General features: G+C 42.2%; 1 protein-coding gene across 1 annotated transcript; it reads left to right on the top strand.

Annotated features, from left to right (window-relative positions):
* The first annotated feature begins 5,645 nt into the window (after nucleotides 1–5,645).
* Nucleotides 5,646–21,299, top strand: PLK4 (polo like kinase 4). The gene is made up of 16 exons (XM_083174129.1): nucleotides 5,646–5,941; nucleotides 6,672–6,767; nucleotides 6,919–7,014; nucleotides 7,094–7,208; nucleotides 8,127–9,153; nucleotides 11,000–11,097; nucleotides 13,574–13,887; nucleotides 13,962–14,066; nucleotides 15,017–15,119; nucleotides 16,227–16,376; nucleotides 16,773–16,897; nucleotides 17,237–17,328; nucleotides 18,271–18,415; nucleotides 18,954–19,085; nucleotides 19,608–19,714; nucleotides 20,798–21,299. Exons 1-16 carry the CDS (start codon nucleotides 5,912–5,914, stop codon nucleotides 20,895–20,897), a joined length of 2,835 nt encoding a protein of 944 aa, XP_083030255.1. The 5' UTR covers nucleotides 5,646–5,911; the 3' UTR covers nucleotides 20,898–21,299.
* Nucleotides 21,300–22,659: the final 1,360 nt, after the last annotated feature.

Raw genomic sequence — 22,659 nt, 5'->3', positions numbered from 1 at the left:
AACGATTTGGCCCTTTCGGAACGATCAATAGTTTAAAAACTTCCCATACAGTATGTGGGTATGATCACAATCCAATGTGGGTGCCCACCGGTCGTTCATTCAGATCACTGATCCCTTCAGCAGAGGGATAGGTGAATGACCTTTCCTGTATGATATGGCACACATGGTTCCATGTGTAGGCATGATGAACGATGTGGCAATGATGTGTTATATGATTTGCATCTAACCGTTTTCTCAGTTGTGTGTGTGTGTGTGTGTGTGTGCATGATATTATTTGGCCAGGAGTATTCTGGATTTCAAGGGAAATTGTTGCTGTTTGACATGTTTTCTGCACCAGTCAAACTCCCCATGTGCCACTGTGAATCCAAATTATCATGAAGATATTGCGTATGCAAGTTAGGTACTGATTCGTACCCACTCATAGCAGGCTGAATTTGGCCCCTTACCTGATGCTTGGGGTTTGTGCATGTGCAAACCCTGGGAGCGAACGGCTTCGGTGAGTTACACACTCACTGGGTGGTTTGCTCCAGAGGGGCCGGAACAGGGGGTTGCAGCAGGGGAATGCTCAGTGATTTAAAAATGCTGGGTATTCCCCTGGGAATGCAGGCATGGTGTTGCATGCTCGGGGTGGGCGGCTGACGTCAGATGATGACAATGCCCACCATGTAATCGGCGATCAGCGGCGAAAATAAAAGTATATATATAGCCAAACTTGTTCAGCGGATCCCAGTGACATCACTGAACATTTTTCGCCAGCCGATATCATTCAGTGTGTACGCACAATATTAGGACCCACGGCCAATATTATTAATGATATCGTCCACGGCCCCCGTCATTACTGTGTATGGCGCTTATCCCACATGGCTGCACAGATGTCTGTGGGGCACTTAGCTGTTAAACACTGTGTCAATAACAATAATACTAATAATCTACAGTCATCACAAAATCCCCCTCCCATACTACATCATGGATAAATGACACAGCACATAGCAGCACAGTAATGAGGTTAAGATACATAGGGCCCAATTCAGGTTGGCTTGGTAAGCTGCAACATTGTACACCCCCCACCGTTGCTGTTTTCCTTTGGTAACATGCGAGGGTATGTGTAACAAAACTAAATTCCCTTGCATGCCTCCGTTGCAGTAGAAATCATCAATGAAATAGAAGCCAGCGAAAACTGACTTTATTTGTGTGCGCCTGGACGATGACGGGACAGGCGGCTGACGTCCTGTGATGTCAGTCGCCCATCCCAGCAGGCATCGGCCCGCCCGCATACCAATGGGATCGCCCAGCTTTTTCATGGGGACGCCCATAAAATGCTGGGCATTCACATGGACGAGGCTTATTCCCACCACTACTCGCCACCGGCCCGCCCTGATGCTTGCATACGGCTCGGCATACGCAAGCATTACTTTTGCAAAGGGGATCGCATTGCATTCGCAAAGGGGAGCTGCACATGCGCATAATAGACCATGCGAATGTGCAGTCCACAAAACATTGGGATGGGGCCAAACGCACTATATTGTTTTAGTCAACCAGAATCACCCCATAGGCTGTTTTGCTTATAACAAGTAGTGTGGGTATATATGAATGCAGTAAAAGTTACTGTGAAAGCAATCAGTTACAGCTGCAGTTAAACATAAACAAAGCATAAGAATGTTTATAGCCCATTTAAGAAAAAGTGTGATGACCTCCCACCTGCATCAGGCGGTAACCTTAGAGTCTGTCTCTACCTTGCCCTAAACAGTAAAATCTCTTTAACACCTCAGCCTGTGTCCTGAAAGCTATAATTCACAGGGTGCTGTCAGGCAGTGGCATCACTAGGGGGCATGGTGGGGGGGGGGGGGGTGTTTGAGTGCTCATTTGTAGTGACCATGGGGATAATTCAGACCTGATTGCACAGGCGAACAGCGATCAGATAGACGCAACCCCTGACAAACACAGGATTTTGAAAGGGGGGTTTCTAAATAATCAAAGAACTAATAAAAAATCCCCCCAACACCACCTCCCCTCCATAGATAGACTGCACAGTCTCCCCCTCCAGCCGGCAGGATGCCTTAGCTCACTATACTGTACACTATTCCAGAGCCAGAATCCCGGTGTCAGAATGCCGAATATAAGTATACTGGGGTGGGTTAGGGTCAGGTGTGGGAAGGGTTAGGGTTGGGGGGGCAGGGGGAGTCTATGTATACTTACCTGCACCCTGTTGGGATTTCGCATATATTCCCCTCCACAGATAGATGGCCACCATGATCATTCCCACCTCCATAGATAAGCAGCACAGCCCCATCCCTCCCCATTTGCTTTCTCTGTTCAATGGTAATAATAATATTCAATTACTCACTATGCTTTGTCAGTCAATGGGGAGCGCAGTTACCTACACCTCTCAAGCAGCACCACATGAGAGCAGCAGTCTGAGAGGAGCTGCTCCCCCTGCCAGCGGCTATCCCCTTGCTGTGTAACAGAGGCAGCTGCTGCAGTTGCTTACAGAGTTCCGGGGGACCATTTGCTGTATAAAATAAATAAATACATCGATCAGCTGCTGGGTGATAGATTGCGGCCAGGGGCGGTTTCCAGGTACTCATAACCCCCTCCCTGAGTGCGCATATGGCACCAGTCATTGAAAGCTAGGAGTAGCCAGAGACTAACTTAGCAGCTGCAATGAAAGTAGGCATATCCAGCCTGGAGCTGACGTCACACACCCTCCCCTAAAATGCTTGGGCATGCCTGTGTTTTCCCTGAACCTTCCAGCGCTTTTTCTCTGGCACACCTAGCATTTTTTGGGCACTCCCGTGAAATGGGCAGTTACCACCCCCAGACGCCTCCTCTTGTCAATCACCTTGCTAATAGAAAAATTAGCAGGACTTTATCGCTGGCCAGTATTGCGCACATTCATGGTGACTCATATGCATGCGCAGTCTAACGATTATCGGGCGCTGTGCAAATTTGCAGCCGTGTGTTCAGGTCTGATTTGGGCCCCATATGCAGGCTCATTTGCAGTGAGAGGAGTTGGGTGATGCAGTGTGACATTCTCCTGCAGCATTTGGCTCCTGTTACTGAGGATGAAGTGACAAAGCAGACACTTGTCTATAGTAGGGGCAGCCTAGCCAGTGACATTCCTGCCTGAGTTGACACTTGGTGTGTGTGTGGACATGCTGTTTGCAAGTTCTGGTAAATAGGAGCATTGCCTCATAGCAGAAGCAGCCTCCTCTATCTGGGCTCCCTACTCTCTCTGCCGGCACTAGTGCCACGCTGCAGGAAACCCTATTGCACATATGCAGATCTTTAGGGAAATGGCGTGGTGGTCAATTTTCCAGCAAACTCCGTAGCGGTGGAACCGTAACCCACCCTGAAACACAATGGTTACTTGGTAACCCCCCAAGCACATCCCACCCTATACACACAAGTGTTTCCATCACTGTAGTAGTTAAAGCTGCATAGAGTAGGCTAAATGAAGGACTTGGCAGTCACCTGCAATGCAACCAAGGCCATTTTGCAGAGGTGCCAGATGCAGGGGCGCATAAATGATATTAACAATGGCTGTAACTAAGGTTGGAAGAGATCTGTGCCAACGTTAAGAGATCTGTGCCAACGTACTGTAGCAGGACAGTCTTCTGTCAACATTTGGAAAAGGTAGTCAGGGATTCAGTATGAAATCCCAGCGGCCGGGATCCCGGCATTCAAAATCCCGATGCTGGATTTCGGCGGTCGGGATTCCAGCATCGGGATTCTGAACGCCAGGATCCCGACCGCCGGGATTTAAACTGCATCCCGTAGTCAGTGCCAAACACAAGTTTCTCTGCTGAGAATGAATCTGCCAGACCTGCGTTAAGACAAAATTGCCTCTGTATTGTGAAAGCCCTCTGGAGGTCAGAAGCTGGTGTGAGGTGCAGGGATGTCCCCACTGGCATGTGCAGGGATGTCCCTGCTAGAGTGGCTAGATTACGATAGAAACATGAAAATATCAAGAGGCGCACGGTGCACAAGTGTAAGTATAACACCGCAATCCAGCACCTACCATTTTAGACTCTTTCATAACATTTCTCCTAATATTCTGCTCAGTTTATCCTATTAATAATTTTATATACATCATGAGTGATTGCCGATCACTGAGGTCATTAATAAATGTTCCACTGTTGTGTTTTTTTTTTAGATTATCGTCTGCAACTGGATCCTATGGCTCTGAGTAGTGCTGCTGCTTGACTCTCCCCTAGGGCAAGATGTAATAGGGTATCGCACCATATAGCACATGTGCGATTTTTGGCTACAAATTGCACATGCAATAGGTTTTTAGACAGTCAGAAATAATTTGTGATTTCTGGAGATTTTAACCAGCCCTGGACTTATTGAGCCAATCCGGGTTTCCTAAATATGGAGAAACCAACACTGGGCTCTTAGAACAGCCAGCGGTGTAATTTTTAGCGCTCCACCTTTTCTCTCTCTTTTTTTTTTTTTTAGCCAGCGGTGTCATGGCAACTTTTTTTTATACAAGGTTCCCAGGCCGAAACATGAACACCATGGCTGATTAGCCCTCGACCGGGCACCTCGAGGAGTGGGACTGAAGCCCGGCGCTGTGTACGGGTGGTGGATAGTGGCCAATCCCGGAATCAGGATCATCGGGATTCTGAGATTTGGTCCCAAAATTGCAACCAGCAGCCAGCCGCACTCTGCACACCCCTGCCTCCCACCCTGCTCCCAGGCTGCAACACCAGCAGCTGCTGAGGGGGGGCGCCGATTAAATGCTGCAACCATGTGCAGTATAAGGGACTGCTCAGCTGGGTGCTCCGGTCACAAATATTTATTGCCAGGCAAGTATATTTTTCATAATGCAGCTGTGAGCGAAATCCCATATTTATATTTCATTTTCAGCTATTGAATTTGTAGCCAAACTTTTTTTAAATGAATGCACTGTAGTGTCTGGAATTATAGTGTATAGTGCAGTGGTTCACAAACTGTGTGCCGTGGCTCCCTTGTGTGCCTCGGAACACTTGCAGGGGTGCCCCAGGTTGGTGGTCAAGAACCAATTCAAATTATTTATGGGCAAAACTAGTGGTGGGGGCTGCCAATCATAAAATGTATACAAACAGAAGCAAATTGCATACAATAGCACACTGTCTCCTATAGTAAAGTCCAACGGAATATGCTGGGCTATATAAGAAACTGTTATAAATAAATAAACTGACAATATTCCTATGGTTTGCTATTAAAATCGTATTGATACAAAAAAAGACATAATAATTCAGCTTGAATACTTTATTAATAAGACTGAGACAAAACTGATACAAAGTGAACTTACAGTCTAAGGTGGTTATTTGGTAAATATCAGAAGTCACAAAGAGTCAAATTACTATTATATAGCAAGACCAAGGATACATAGAGCATATAGGCACAATAATACTAATGTAAAGTAAAGTTAAATACAGATAGGCAGTGGCCATTCATATTTTAAACACTTTTTCTTTCTAATCTTCACTTATACTATATTCAAATATTTCACGCTCTACTTGTTGTGTTGTCTGGATCCTACAGATGTATACAGTACATACAAAGCTCAAACAAACCGCAGCCGACAAAGTACAGCAGGAAAACTTTATTGAAAACGAACAGTATCGCCGCACTCTCACCAGCAGGGCAGGCAGTCTCGAGTCTCGTCTCATCTGACGCCGTAACGAGATGTACAGGACGCTGACGTCAGCGCGCTGACAAGCCTCACGCATTACGTGCCTGTAACGGGCGGAATTTTTCAAATAACAAATACAGTAGGTCCGCGGGAATGGAGGCGGGCCCCGCAAGCCCGGAACCCCCCTACCTCCGCCGCCACCGGGATCAAGCGGCCTGCGCAACAGTAGCTACGAGACAGACGCGCGGGGTGCCGCGAGGATGAGCCGAGTCCGGGCTGCGCAGAGGGAAGATGGCGAGCAGCATAGGAGGGAGGATAGAGGTACTCCATCCCGTAAACCCTCCCGTACCCCCTTTCCAATGCTAGGGCGTGAGCCACGACCAAGCCGTGCACCTGAGGAGTAGGTCGTGCGGCCATAATGTATGTAATGTAACCGAGTGTTCTGGGATTCAGCAGCTGCAGCCGGCGCGCCCCCCGGGGGCTCTCCGTGTGTGTGTGTGTTGTTGTGCGTGTCCCAGGAGACGCCCCTGCTGCCGTGTTGTGGTGGCTGGCACTTGTTGTCATGTGTTGTTGTGGTAGCTGCCGCTGTCAGTTATGGCAGCGGGAACAGAGCCGGGACGTCCTGGTCCTCCCCATCACTTGCACTTCATACACCTCACACCGCTGCTGCTCCCGCACTGTGCGCACGTCCTCCCGGCTGCTGTCTCCAGGCCGGTAACATGCTGGAGAGGGTCCTTACCTTCCTCTTCCCCAAACTTGCCTCTAAAGACCCATGCACTGATGTGGGGCATGAGAAGCAGGCAGAGGGGGCATGCACAACACTCCTGCAGGGGGAGAACTGCATTGAGGTATAAAGAAGAGACTTATGTCTCTGCACTCCCTTCCCTGTGTATGTATATTTGTGTATGTATGATGTATGTATGTATGTATGTATGTATGTATATATATATATATATATATATATATATATATATATATATATACACACGCAGCTGTCACTGGGCTTGCTGTTGTCTAATGCGTTTTTTTTTTTTGTTTGCTTTTTTACCAGGACTTCAAGGTCCTCAACCTCCTTGGGAAAGGCTCATTTGCCTGTGTTTACAGGGCACAGTCCATAAATACTGGCATCGAGGTAGCCATCAAAATGGTAAGGCTCTAGCAGAAGAATATTATACTATTCCTTGTTTACTATGTGGTGATTATATATGCTGTGACATTTTTGGTGTCATATTTTTACTTATTTTAGCCCTACTTGTTACTTTTCACTTATATATTTCATATTTGTTTTGCCACATTAGATAGACAAAAAAGCAATGCAGAAGGTTGGCATGGTACAACGGGTGCGAAATGAGGTTGAGATCCATTGCCAATTGAAACATCCATCTATTTTGGAGGTAAGTTTGTATATATTTTATGGACACTGAATACATTGTTTTAGGTCCACTTTCATCCCTGTTTTTTTCTTTTATCTAGCTTTACAATTATTTTGAAGATGGCAATTATGTGTACCTGATCCTTGAAATGTGTCACAGTGGAGAGATGAACCGCTTTTTAAAAAACAGAAAGAAGCCATTTACTGAAAAAGAAGGTGAGATAGAGGTTGTATATGTGAGGTGCGTAAATGTGCCCATACACCAGTATGAGATTGCCCTTTTTCACACGATTTAGAACCATTTGGGCCAATATATTGTGTGAAAACTATCATATAGTATGCCCTTTACTTCCGATCTGCAGTGCCGTGCGTGTCGGATCTGGAGGTTGCCATGACTGCAACAAGGATTTATATCCTGGGGTAGTGAATGGCATTGCATAGCATACAAAAGGACCACATGCGATGTATCGTATGTAATCCTAGGCATCGGGGAGTCTGTGTGGTCCAGTGCGCTTCGGACCCGACCATGTGGTCGGACCGGCAGGCCGTCCGACCACCCTTTCTGGGACCTCCCTCCTGGCGGCGAGGTGGGCGGGAAGCAGGGACGCATGCGATCCATCACAACGGATCGCATGCGTACCTGTTGCCGGGAAGGTCCTGGCGGCTTGCAGGCTGTCGGGTGTCCGTACACTGCTGCGAGACATCGCAGCAGTGTATGGGCACCTTTACTCTTCGGCTTCTGGGTTTATGCGGTATAATTTAAAGCAAAGGTCACTAAAGGTGCGTACACACAGAAAGATTTGAACAAGATGTGGGTGTTCCCGACCGATCGGAACGCCCAATCGTTAAATTCATTCCGTGTATTGTTTAAGAAGCAAGTACCCGACTATTGTTTTATGATCTTTCATGTATGCGGGAAGATCATAGACCAATCTTTTGTGGTGTTTCAAATAATTTTGTGTGTACACACGATAAATGTTTTGAAACCATTGTTAACTATTTCGGATAGTTTCTAACATGGTTCCGTGTGTATGCACCTTAAGTTTTTGATTTACTGTAAATGGTACCTGACAGTTCCGCCTCTAAGCCATCAGTAGGAGGAGACATTACAATAAATTTTTCTTTGTTTTGCAGCTCGGCATTTAATGGAACAGATTGTTAAGGGGATGCTGTATCTACATTCTCATGGCATTCTTCATAGGGATCTCACCCTTTCCAACCTTCTGCTCTCGAGTGACATGAATATTAAGATTGCTGACTTTGGATTGGCAGCTCAGTTAAAAATGCCGAATGAGAAGCACTTCACGATGTGTGGCACACCTAACTATATCGCTCCTGAAATTGCTACCAGGGGCGCTCATGGTCTTGAATCTGACGTTTGGTCTTTAGGTTGCATGCTGTTTACGTTTCTTGTGGGGAGACCTCCCTTCGACACAGACACTGTAAAGAACACGTTAAATAAAGTAGTTCTGGCAGACTATGAAATGCCCAACTTTCTGTCGCGAGAGGCTAAGGACCTAATTTTTCAGTTGCTACGCAAAAACCCTGCGGACCGGTTAAATCTTTCATCTGTGCTGGACCATCCATTTATGACCAGCTATTCTTCTTCTTCAGCTTGTGATAATTTAGGAGCTGTTGAAGACTCCATCGACAGTGGACATGCTACAATTTCTACTGGCTTTACTGGTTCTTCTGGGGTCAGTGTTAGTGGCCGCTTACAGGAGAAAAGAATCTTATCTGGCCCTCCACTACCCAACAAAATAAACATCTTTCCATTCAAAGACAGGCCCCCAAGTGATGTTTTACCAGTGGGAGGTGGAAGCTTCCATGTTTCTCAAAGAGAAGAGAATGATTTTTATGAAGGGAGAGGAAGGAAAGCAGTTGTTGGTGAAGATAGGCCACATTCTCGCTACCTCCGTAGGGCTCACTCTTCTGACAGAACCGGTACCTCACGCAGCCAAGCTCATGGAAAACCAAACAGCTTTGCAGACAGGTGTTACTCTGTGGAAGCACTGCATAAACCTGGTCAGATCACTGGTTACAGGACCATTGCTTCATCTCCTGCAAACAGCTATGGAGATATTCCCCAGATGTTCTCTGAAAAAGCTACTAGTGGCTCTCTGGACAGACATACTTCTCCACCTGTTAAAGAAAGACCGCCGTAAGTAAAATCCGTTTATTGATTATCCTCTAGTAGAGTAAAGCTTGTTACACACCTAAAGATTTATCTGTTCAATATTTTTGTTCTCACCAGATAGATTGAACAGATAAATCTTTCGTTTATTTTAGTGTACAGCAAATATTGGCTAGTCTAATAAGTTGCTGTTGTGTTTTTTTTTTTTTCTCTCCCGTTAAGTACTTCTTGGTTAGGAAGCACAGTACTGTTAATGAAATAATAGTTTGTCTCAAAAATAGTCACCTCCAATACCTATAACTATTTTCTTCTGGCAGTGTGTGAGCCACTGATTTAGCTGTATATGCGTTCCCATTGACCAAAGTCATCAAATTGACAGATAAGATATGGCAACGGGTATCTGATTATTAAACATTTTTAACTTTTACAGTGGTCATCTCCTTTAGCACAAGGTATTTGATCGCTTTTAAATCCATGCTAGACTTAAGTGCTCTTATAGGGTGTGTGCTTGTAGTGGAGATTGAACCACACATGCACGTATCCTTGTTTTTTTTAAATGGTAACTGTTTTATCCTGTGCACACTTCTCAGTTATAGTTATTGCTATTATGGCATTATGAATCACTGTTATCTGCAAGGTAAGCAGATACTTATGTCATCCAACTTGTACCTGCTTCCTAATAAGCTTCATGTTCATTCTAGCACTCGCCATATTTGAAAACCCATGCAGATCCTCTTCCCTGACTGGGGTGTCGTTGTCTGCTGTGGTGTTTCTAGCACAGGTCTGGTAGGCATATCAGTGCTGATATACAGACCACACTGTGCTAGAAGCACTACAGCAGACAGCGGCACCCCAGGCAGAGGAACTGCATGGGTTTTCAAATATGGCGAGTGCTAGAATGAACACTAAAATTGATGTAGCTAGCACGTACCTCTGTACTGTGTAAAGGTGCATATACATGGTGCGATTTTGGCTTACAATTACAAATCAAAATTGTAAAATTAGACAATATCGCACAGTGTTTGTACTGCTTGCAATAACGATGAGCAGCCATGCAAGGTCGGTGTCTCAAAGAAAAATAGACACTGCAGTCAAGGCAATTTTGACTCGCATACAGCGTATTTGGCCAAATTACACCTAGTTAAAATTGCAAGTGCGTGTAGTCAAATCGGCCATAGCCAGAACCTCACTGTGTATGCCCCTTAACAGTTGGTTCAATTCTGCTAAATGGCCACAGGGGAATGATTATCTTATGCAGATGGCTGCCAGACCCCAGGGGCATTTGATAATGTTCCTGTGACACTTACGTGATTCAGATTTCAGACTTGACTTGTGATATAAAACCAGATCTGTAATATCAGTGCTCAGTGGCCAGATTTCTTCTTGGAACATGACTGGTGGTCTGTCATTTTAATGCAGGTAAATAATGTTTGATTAATGTGGAGCCCAGTGTAACCTTTATTAGGTGGTGTTGTAGGAACTTGTAGAGAAGTAAATGGCGAAAAGTGATTATTACAGTATTCCCTTAAGCCCCATGATCTGATCGATGGTACCTGTTTTGTAGGTTGAGATATTTTGCTGTTAGAGTGACATATCGCGGGTTCATTCCCAGTAAAGGACTCTACTACCAAACAGTCAATGGCAGATGCCTTTATAAAATCTGCCGGATGTCTGCATTATAGAATAATGAGCTACTTCTCTAATTTGTGTCCTTTTATCTATTTTCTATCGAATCACAAAAGTTCACCCAATAAAAATGTTTTTTTTTTTTTTTTTTTTTAAGTATTTACAAAAAATGAACAGTAGCTTAAATATATGATCAAAATGTATTTGGGGTTTGACATCCTGATTATTTTTCATTTTGCTTTTCAAGGTCTGACTTCTTCTGTCCTCAAACTATCGCTGCCAGGTCCGATGACAAGTGTTCGTCTGCAACTGTACAGCAATGGTTTGGAGCCATGCAACTAAATGGTATGTATTGTATGGTGGGGAAATACAATACAGGTTGAGTATCCCCTATCCGAAATGCTCGGGACCGCGAGCATTTCGGATAGGGGAATTTTCCGGTTTTTGGAATATTTTTTTGTAGCCATACTTACCTGTCCCCTGATGGTGTCCGCGCAGTCCCCGGGTGTCCACAGCAGGCCTCTGGCATCTTCTCCTGGTCTCCAGCGGTCCCAGGAATGCATTGCGCGAGTGTGCGCGCGCACCGGTGACGTCCTGGAGAAGATGCCGGAGGCCTGCTGTGGACGCCCGGGGACTTGGTAAGTATGAAAAGAGGGTTAAGGGGTTAAAAAAAAAAAATTTGAATGATTCCAAAAACCGTGGTTTTTGGAATAATTCGGATAAGGGATGTCTGGATACCGGATACTCAACCTGTATCTATTCAGGATGCAATGGAGTTCTTGCTAACTCTTCTTGTTATCCACGCATGAACCACTGATCTGAATACACTAGACATCGCTATCATTCATGGCAATCGGTATAAGGAGATAGAGGTTTTCTTTTATTTATTTTTTTTCATACTTTTACTATCCACGCTGAATGGTAAATTGTCCCAAGCGCAGCGGTTGTAGAGCGAGGCACCTGGCGTGAAGCACAGCGAGTGAAGCGGTACGCTCCTTTAGAGTCCACATACTAAAATGTACAATTTGAAACAAGAAAAAACCCTGTTGAGTCTCCCTAGATAATGGAAGGTTGGGGGAATTGAAACCATTTATTAGCAAATGCGCAGTAGGGTGGGACTTACCTCCTTATTTCATTCCTTGCTTTCTGGGAATCCTTCCCCACACGGGTTTACTGAAGCCAGAATTGTTTCCTAAGCCTGGGAAGGATCCTACTAAAGTACAATCCTATCGCCCCATATCCTTGTTAAATCAAGATTTGAAACTTCACTAAATTGTTAGCGAGATGTCTACAGCTCATATTGCCCAGGATCTTACACCCTGCGAGGAACAAAGTCTGTCCTTTGCTCCTCGATCACAATCGGGTTCGGAGGAGCAAACGAGAATGACAGACGAAGGTTGCAAAGAGTGGTGAGGATGGCAGAAAAGATCATTTGGGCGGAGCTCCCAACTGTCCAAGAACTATACCTAGCCAGGGTCAATAAGCGTGCAGGAAAGATCTTGGCAGGGCAAGCTACACCCTGGCCACAACCTGTTTGAACCCCTTCCGTCAGGCAGATGTTTTAGGTCCATCCCAGTAAAGACGACAAGAACTACAAAAGGCTTCTTCCCAAAAGCTGTCCACCAACTAAACAGTATTGAACGTACCAAATACTAAATACTAACTCAAACTGTTCTAGATATATGTGTGATGTATGTTTATGCCTCTCTTCCCACCCCCTTTGTGTTCCTGATTGATGCTGCACTGTTACCACAAAAAATTCCAAGCATACGCAAGTATACCTGGCCAATAAAGATGATTCTGAATATAAATCCGTCACCAAGTTGTTTAATCCGAAGGATATTTTACCAGAAAAGCCTTTAATGGCATCATCGCTAATAACTATAGCGTCAGTATTGGTGAGTTGATGAACTCCATGAATATCAGCCACCAGTATACGAACATTGTGCACAGAGGTGCGTCCCCTAACAAACCCGTTCTGCGCAGGGTGTAAGATCCTGGGCAATATGAGCTGTAGACATCTCGCTAACAATCTAGTAGAGTTTCAAATCTTGATTTAACAAGGATATGGGGCGATAGGATTGTACTTTAGTAGGATCCTTCCCAGGCTTAGGAAACAATTCTGGCTTCAGTAAACCCGTGTGGGGAACGATTCCCAGAAAGCATGGAATGAAATAAGGAGGTAAGGTGAGGTACCACCAATTCCTGAGTCATTTGATAGAATTCTGTACCAAAGCCATCCGGGCCCAAAGATTTACACTGGCGTTTTTAAAAAGTCAGTCTGTCTAATTTCATAATGAGCTAGTTCTGTGCCTTAGTTCTCAGGAGCATAGCTATTGCATCAAAGTGATTCGGTGGAGCTCCGTAGATGTGTCCTTCAGTATTCCTCCAGTATTGGGGCAGTACGTATGGTGTAATGGTTAGCATTACTGCCTCACAGCGCTGAGGTCATGGGTTTGATTCCCACCATGGCCCTGTGCGGAGTTTGTATATTCTCCCCATACTTGCGTGGGTTTCCTCCGGGTACTCCGGTTTCCTCCCACAATCCAAAAATATACAGATAGGTTAATTGGCTACCAACAAATTAACCTTAGAATGTCTGTGTGTGCGTGTACATGTGGTAGGGAATATAGATTGTAAGCTCCACTGGGTCAGGGACTGATGTGAGTGTCCAAATAATCTCTCTGCGGAATATGTGTGTGCTATATAAGAAACTGTTAATAAATAAATTCCTGTTTCAGTCCTTCAGTATTCCACTTCGTCGTGTTTGCAAAAGTGTGCATTGAGGTTTCAGATAATCTATACAAATTTCTATTTTTAGGTCAAACACAAAACTCTCAGCAGGTGAGCAGTATCAGTAACTCGAGTGCAAATTACTATTGCCAACCTGCCATACAGCAGGAGGCTCCACAATGCTGGAATGATGTAAAGGTGAAAAAAGTCACAGACTCTTCCTTTGACAGAGGACTAAGAAAACAGACCAATTCTGAAAACTGTAAAGCTGAAGAAAACCAGCACTATTTTAAGCCCAGGATTCCCCAGCAAGCTGCAGGTTATTGCTCTGTGAGAAGCCTAATTCCTCCTCTAAATTCAGAAAGGTTGAAGTCAATTAGACAGAAAACCAAGAATGCTGTGGTATGTATGTCGGCTATTACTTTCTGCAGTCTGCTTTCCTAATTGGGCGTGCTAACTGGATGTTCCCCTAACAGGTGAGCATTCTGGACAATGGAGACGTTTGCATGGAGTTTTTGAAAGAACAGCATTCTCGGGAACGTGTGAAAGAAGTTTTGCGTATATCCTGTGATGGGAACTTGGTAATTATTTTATTTTGTCCTCTGTAAAAAGACAAAAACATTAACTATTGTGTGTTTAAACATTTCTAGCAAACGATTGTTATTGATCTTCAAATCAAATTATAGTTCGTTATCACAAAAGGAGCTGGTGCAAGCTGGTTTTTATTAGTTTATATGATGAATTTCACCTGATTATTTGTGACCTGTATGGCCACAAATCAAGACCGAAATACCTCAGTCTAAATGAACTTGGACACTTTTCAGCCTGTAAGTGTGATCCGCGAATGACAGTGATGCGGTGTCTGAGTGCCAAATAGCCAGAATTGTTCACTTTGGCCACCTAAATGTGATCTGAAACCTTAGAATCACCCATTAGCAGTAGAGGTCATTCTGCCAACTGGCCACAATGCACCTTGCTTACTCTGTTTATGAAGTTCATGGTTATCCACCCTTCCTCTATTGGCAACTAGTTGTATATAGTATACAATGGCATGGTGAGATTAATAAATTTATTGCAAAGACCTCTATAAACATTGCAAAGTTTTCTAATACAGGTCAGTCTCCCTTATCCGTGTATTGCAAAAACCAAAATATTACGAAAACCGTGGTTTTTGAGAATATTTTTTTTCAATATTTATCTCGTCCGTCCCCCCCAATGTCCACAGCGGCCTTTACGATCCTCTTCAGCGGCATGTCCGGTCCCAGCGGTGCATTGCGCGAGTATGCAATGCTCCCCTGGGACTGGAGGTGCCACTAAAGAGGATCTTGAAGGACACCGTGGACATCGGGGCAGATGGAGTGAAAAAAAATATTCCAAAATTCTTGTGGTCCCGAATGTTTCAGATAAGGGATACTCAACCTTTTAATTTAATTGCTTAACTTAGATTTGTAAACAATAATGCTGTAGAATTTGACCTTTTTTCTCTTCAATTTCAAAATAGTAAATTTTAATAATATCCTTTTCTCACCAGATTTATGTTTATCACCCAAATGAAGGCAAAGGATTTCCTGTGGCCGATAGACCCCCATCACCTCCAGAAAACATGTTAAGTTATACATTTGACAGTTTACCAGGTATAAACTTAATAATACTGTATGTCCATTTATCTATTTAAAGTGTATTTTTTAACATGTGTGTCGAGGGCTGATTAATATTGTTTTGTTTTGTGAGATTTAGGGGGGTATTCAATGTTGGTCGACCTCCCGCAGCCATCTCCCAATGGGGGAGATGGCTGCGGGGCCCTATTCAATGGTGTCTTCCCAGACAGCATTGAACAGGGGTTCTCCGCAGAACGAGCCCGACCTCACAAGCTGTCGGGCTCGTTCTGGCGAGAAAAGCCGGAAATAGGCGAGCTCCCGGCTGGAGCTCGTCTATTTCCGTCATCAGCTCTCAGCCACGCCCCCTTCTCGGCGGCCAGGACATTGAATCCCGACCGCCGAGCTCATGTCAAGCAAAGCGAGAACGGGACAGGGGCACGACAGCCGTACCCCTGACATTGAATACCCCCCTTAGTTCCCCATACCTCCAATAAGTGACTTGAGGCCAGATGTATCAAGCTTCAAAATGTGATAAAATGGAGAGTGATAAACAACCAGCCAATCCGCTCTTAACTTGCATGTCACAGGCTGGGTTTGAAAAATGACAGGAGCTGATTGGCTTGTTTTATAATTGTATCACTTTTTGAAACTTGATACATCTGGCCCATAATGAGGTACTCTGTAAGAACTGGCGAATGTCTGATATTATTTTTATTAACGTTATATAAGACAGGGATCGCCAATTTAAAAAAAAAATCTGAGTCCAGATGAAAGTTTAGGAGCGTGTAGCCGCCCACCTTCTCTGATACAGCCGGAGCCAGGTGGGGGTTGTCCATTGCTCTGCCCGGCTATTACATTAAGGCAAGCCAGCGCAATCTGCTTCCTGGCGAAACTGGTCGCTGTGGTGACCTGGTCCCCGGGTTTTGTTAAGCCCTGATATTAAGACCACATGGTCCATAATAACATGGCAGAATTTTTTTCTTGACCACAATAATAGCATAAATGTGTAATATAAATATAGATGAGAGCAGACTTGCTATAATTTACATTTTTAGATTGTAAATTATATTGTTCAATTAAATTTGTATATACGCATGTAATAAACGTGTCTTAACAATTTCTATCCTTTTTTTTTTTTGATAGAGAAGTACTGGAAAAAATACCAGTATGCTACTAAATTTATACAACTTGTAAGATCCAAAACACCTAAAGTTACTTACTACTCTAAATATGCAAAGTGTATGTTAATGGAGAATGGTCCTGATGCCGATGTAGAAGTCTGTTTCTATGATGGTAAGTTAGAAGCTTTACAAAAATACCTTTTTAATTAGCAATGAGTTCAGATAAGCAGTGGTAAAACGGTTCCAGCATTCCTGTTTGGGGGGAAAAAAATAGACCAAATTTAAAATATATATTTCAGACCCAATAAATATGGATGCGTTGTACTGAAATGCTATTTTATGTTGATTCTATACAATTACAATAAGCCGGAGGCTATTCAGCATTAATAACTCAGACTTCTAAATTTAGTCATGTAGATAATATAATTTGACACCAAAACACTTGGACATTCTTGTCTTCACTTAATTCATGGGCTTACTCAGTCTTTTTTATATTTTTTTTAAATAATATTTCTATTAGAATTATTATTATTATTTGTTTTTATTATTAGTATTACTTTTTATTTAGGAGCGAAAATACATAAGACGGGTAATATAATACGAGTAATAGAGAAATCTGGAAATTCCTACACCCTGAAAGAAGGCAGCAGAATAAGTGATGAGATTAAGTGTTACGTGGATCATGCAAATGAGGTAATGGATTTTAGATGTCTTATATTAAATGCCGTTTGCTTTACATGGAAGATTTACTCCTGGCAGTGACCGTATGTGAAATATTTTTTTTAAACTAACCCTATTTGGCAATCGGCATAGTATGAATCATCTCTTTGGGGTGCCTTTTAAGAACTGGTAGCTACTTTGAACTTTTAAATACCTGTCTATAGCATAAATTTTGCTTAATAAGAGGGTCTGATCCAGTTGATGTTCTAGGAATACAAAATACATTTAAAGCAACAGTAACTATTGCATTTACCTGGGATTATGCAAAGAATTTAGTCTATTTGTAATCCTAATTTACTGCTTGTATTACAGAGTCATCAGGTTTGTCTTTCTTTGGAAACTGCAATTACTATAGAAGAGAAAAAGGGAGAAAATATCACATTATTTCCAATCACTTTTGGGAGGTAAGATTTGACTTGGATATATTAAAAATTAATTGAAGGTGTGTTTTCTTTTTAATTTTGGAAGCAAGGCTGCTAGTGGGCGCATGCTCTGCGTAGACTGAGGGGCCTGTTCTTCACTCTGATTAACACAATGGAGCGGTCATGCAGCATACTTGGCCTATGTCTAAAGGCACATACACACTAGACGATGTGTTCAGTGAACGATAGTTTTAAACAATTTCCCTTGAACATTCTAGTGTCCACGACAAACAATATTGTGCATTAACACGATAGGACAAATTATATATAGGTAGAGAAATATGCAGCTTTCTATGAATGACAGCCAATATTGAGCTGCATGTACAGATGACAGAAACCCCTTTAATGATCAGCAGGAGTGCGCATCGTTCATCGCATACACACAGGCCGATATTTTGAACAATATCAATTAAAAGGTGCAAAATGAACAAAATATCGCCAAGTGTTTATGCACCTTAAGACACATACTGCCACAGTAGCATGGTGATTGGAGGCTCATTTATCAATCAGTAGAGCTCTCTTTAAATTTATTTCAACTAAAGTTTTCAAATGGATATCTTATTTCTCTTACATGTTGTCCTATGGCCAACACTCCCATAGAGCAGATATTATAAAAAAAAAATTGTATACCAACTATCATATAGCTCTAGTACACAAATATGGCCCTGCTATACTGTTTAGTAGTGTATGTTCTAAGCCCTGTAGAATGATCAAGTACGGACCAATCGGCTCTTGCCATTTTACAAGCACAGACTGTAACAGCAGTTGGGAGCTGATTGGCTCCAATTGTCCTGAGAAATAAAAAAATTAAAATGATGAAAGATGTAATCTGGACAAAGAGTTGATATAGCAACTGAACAGAATTGTTAAAAATTGACTGTTGGCGCTTATACTAAAATATTTTATTTTGTGTGTATTTTATAGAAGATCAACCAACCTGGATTCCCCAAAACCTTTAGTGCGACCTACATCTTCTGTGGAGACTGTATGTGGGAAAAGGGATCAGAGTCCCACTAACCGGGTATACAATGCAACCTCCCCTAACCAGATGCCAAACCTCAATCCTTCTGTAAGTGAAATGGCACCTGGAGATCAGTCCTTCCTGCAAATGTATTATACATGCTGACCAAAATTTTTTTTTTCTTTTTTTTAAGTCCTCAAAACATGCTTAGTAAACAGCAGATGAAGAGCAAGTTTAGCAACAATAATTAGCTGTTCTTTTTAAAGCTGCTGTGATTCACAATACAAAATAATCCTGGTTTTGTCTCCTATCTGTCCACTCCAACTTCCTCACATGTTCTGTTCTTTTTTTAAGCTCTGGAATGTTCTGGATGCGTTTTGCTTAAGCTGCTACACTTCCTCTGCATAATTGTATCCAATAGAAAGAAGCTGACTGACGCTCATGCATTTGATTTTTGTTTTTGCAATCTTTACACATCAGAACTGCAATAAGTAGACTATTAAGCAGTGAATTGTTTATAAAGGAACATTTTAGCTTGCAGTAAATTAACTTTTTTAGCAGTACGTGCAACTTTATTGGTGCCTGAGTAATATATTGGTTCATTGTAACTATATGAGGCTAAGTGCAATGTATTTTGTGTTAACAGATGCTTTCCTGTGAAGGATCTGTGTTTTCTGCTCACAGTGTCACTTCCACCAAAGCTTCAAAAGATCACACTCCCGATCCTGGCCAAGTTCTGAAGTCTGTGTTTGTTAAAAATGTTGGCTGGGCATCTCAGGTAAGCAGGGGATTTGCACTGAGAAAACATCCAGCTTTAGATGACTGCATCAGCTATATTCTAGCTACTATAAGTGTCTTGACTTGATCTACACTGCAGGTTAAAGTTTATTATGCAAATCAAAGTACTGTTAGTGCTAAATCAAATGGGATCTCGGTGCTTTCTTGCACATCCCCTGTATTCTAAATGGTCTGGGATATGAGCCATAGGGGTGACTGTCTTTGCCACATATTGCTGGCGATTTGGGAGGGGTTATTTGGTGAAGTATATGGGGTGGCTGGGTGGGGGACACTAATTTTTGTAATATATATATATATATATATATATAATGTCATCTATCTATCTGTCACGGAAAGTAAATAAATTATTAATGTTGGATAAAATATGGGGGGTTATGTGAGAGAAATATCTTGATGTAGAATATGGATGGTTATTGTGGAGGGGGGGGGGGAGATGTTCTGTGATTTTATCAATTGCAATTTAAGTTTTTATAACATTTTACCAATATCCCTTTTTAAATAGCTGAACACTGGGGCTGTTTGGGTTCAATTCAATGATGGATCACAGCTTGTAGTTCAGCCTGGAGTTTCCTCTATTATTTATACAGCACCAAATGGACAAGTAACCAGGTAAAGTAGCATGTTTATGTTTGCATTAGATTTCACTACTGTGTTCATGTTTGTCAGAACACACATTGGAGCTGATGCAGAGATTAAGTTGCTCTATGCTGTGCATGCTCTAGAACAGTGGTAGCCAACCCTAGTCCTCGAGAGCTACCAACAGTGCATGTTTTGCAGGTCTCCTCACAGAATCACAAGTGAGCTAATTAGCTCCATCTGTGGATCTTTTAAAATGTGTCAGTGATTAATGAGTGCGGCTGTGCAGCAGCTAGGTTGTCTGGAAAATGTGCACTGTTGGTAGCTCTCGAGGACTAGGGTTGGCTACCACTGCTCGAGTCTAGAACCAGTACACAATTATGGACAATGCAGAGTGCTACACATTTCAGTGGCATCTGACTCAAAGAGCATGTTCATGTAGTTAAAGTTCATTGTCTGCAGGCTGTGCAGAACATGGACGTAAATATGGTAGTTTTCAGAGGAGTATCAAACCCAATGCACAAACACAGCCACAGCTCAGGTATGAACGAATATGCATAATTAGTTCTGTGTATGCAGGATAAAACTGTGGTGGAGTTACATTGAAATCTGCATCAGTCCCAGTATGATCTTTTTATGTTTAACCAGCTGAAACTCATTACTATTACAATGGAAGAATATAAAAATTACAGAGTTGAGCAAAAGCCCAGATGGACACTGGAGATATGATTATTATTATACTTGTAGTGTGTTGAAATGTGTAAAACCATTAAGTGAAAAGGTGCATGTGGCGGGAATGGCAGCCACTAGCGCTATTGCGGAGCCACCTGCTGCATCCTTAGGATGCTGAGCAGTGCTCTACCTAAGAGTTGGTGTTGTCGGTGGTCCCACCCCATACATGTAGTATAACGTTGTGTAGGGGCCGACACAGGTACAGGATGCATTGCTATGACACTGTATGCCAGTATGTATGTTTTTTTCCCAATGGTCTTACTTGTCTCAAAAGAAACTCTGATGTGTAGAGGAACATTCACGGATCCCCCATGTGGGTTGTCACTTGGATTTTAGAGTATTCACAAACTATTAAAATTCAAAAAAATCCATTTTGTTTTGCAGACATGGAGAAAATGACAAACTTCCAGATTACATCAAAAATAAATTGCAGTGCCTTTCTTCCATCTTAATGCTCTTTGCCAGTTCTTCCAGCCACTCCTGAAGCACTCTGAGAATCTGTGAACCTCTGTATACCAAACAATAGATGGCCATTCCCATAAATGTGTCTTATTACCATGTATCAGGTGCTTGGGCTCTTTATTTTGAAGGAAATCTTTTATTATTTTTTTCAACAATGTTTATATTCCACTTTAAGATGTACATAAGAGTATAATTTAGAGCCACATTTATCATGGATATTACTTGTTTCGAACTACAGTATATTTGTATAGTAAGTGTCATTGTAATATGTAAAGTATATTTTTTTTATCTGTTAACTTATATTTGTAACCAGTCTCTAATGAAATGTTCCTGCAGAACTGTAAATAATAAATGCAGTGACGTGAGCGCATCTACTTCTTTTTAACAAATCGTTTTGCAATTAAATAGTTTCCATAGCATAAAACAGCAGATTTTCTTTTCTGAACAAGTTATTCTAGAGAAATGCTGATGCTCCAGCCAATTGTACTGAAAGGATTCATTTTACTGGTTCCAGTTGATAGATCTGCGGTTTGAAGCTAGATTGTACATAGTTTGACAGGGTCAAAAGTGGTTAAGGAATGGAGTAACTGCGCTGAATATATCACGCTGTGTAACAATTTAAAACATTAAGAAACAATTTAATAACACAATTAAAACATACACTGATAATAATGAAATGGAAAAAAGATGGTGTGTTTAGTAGCCCTAAAGTAGACTGTATAATCACCCACCGAGTCTAGCAATGACAAGTGTCTGTTCCTATTAGTCCCTGGTGTAGATTATCCACTGTAAATGCAGCTTGTTGCTGTGAATTCTGCTCTCTTGTTATCCTTTTAATTATTATCTTTGTATGTTTTATTTGTGTTATTAAATTATTTCTTAATATGTTTAAAATTGTTGCGCACCGTGATATATTCATTGCAGTCACTCCATTCCTTAACCACTTGTTAATGTTATTGGGAGTGACTACCCATTCTTTGTAGCTGCTACGTGACAACCCAGCTCTTGACTGATCGATCCAAAGGATATCTTGATCTCATCTTCTTTGACAGGATCAAAAGTTCAACATGAGTTTTTTTTTTTTTTTTTTTATTAAACTGGCTTGTTCTGACTTCAGTAACCATGTAATAGAGTGAGCATTTGAGTGTGCCAAGCGTATCGTGGCACCAAACCTGAAGCATGGCGAGCGTAAACGTTCAACTAATCTGCGTCAACAGTTGTCAACATTGACTCACAAAAAAAGTGTGAAACTCATGTGGACCTTTTGCATGTGTCTACTTTTTTCATATCGACCTTTTGACCCTGTTGACCTATTGGATGTTGATCTTTTGGAGTTGACCTATTGACTGACATCTAGACTATCTAATCCACACCCCATTTTACAGCTGTAAGTTACAGTATAGTATAAATTAAGTTAATGAAAATCATGAGATAATAACACTACACTATGTACAGAATACAAATTTTACAAAACTGATGCTTTTATTTTACAATATCAATGGTAAGTGCAGGTAGAGCTCCAGTATGTTCAGACAACACTGGCTGAATATAACTTGATCTAGATCTGATTTAATTTTGTATACTGAACAGGCAACAATCGCTACTTGGTTTGTACAGTTGGGCCCACATCTGTGGACCACGTGCTGCAAGTCTCACTTCTGCTGAATGATATGCAGTATTCCTATAATTTGTGTGACTGCGGCTATATCTGAATAGGTCTAGATATGAGTCTAAAGATGATTGCACAATAAATCACAATGGGTGAGATGTACTGCCATGAAAAG

The sequence above is a fragment of the Crinia signifera genome, chromosome 1 (assembly GCF_055691185.1).
Source record: "Crinia signifera chromosome 1, ASM5569118v1, whole genome shotgun sequence".
Classification (NCBI taxonomy): domain Eukaryota; kingdom Metazoa; phylum Chordata; class Amphibia; order Anura; family Myobatrachidae; genus Crinia; species Crinia signifera.
Note: the sequence above shows the minus strand (reverse complement) of the source record. Positions and strands in the feature narration are given on the sequence as shown.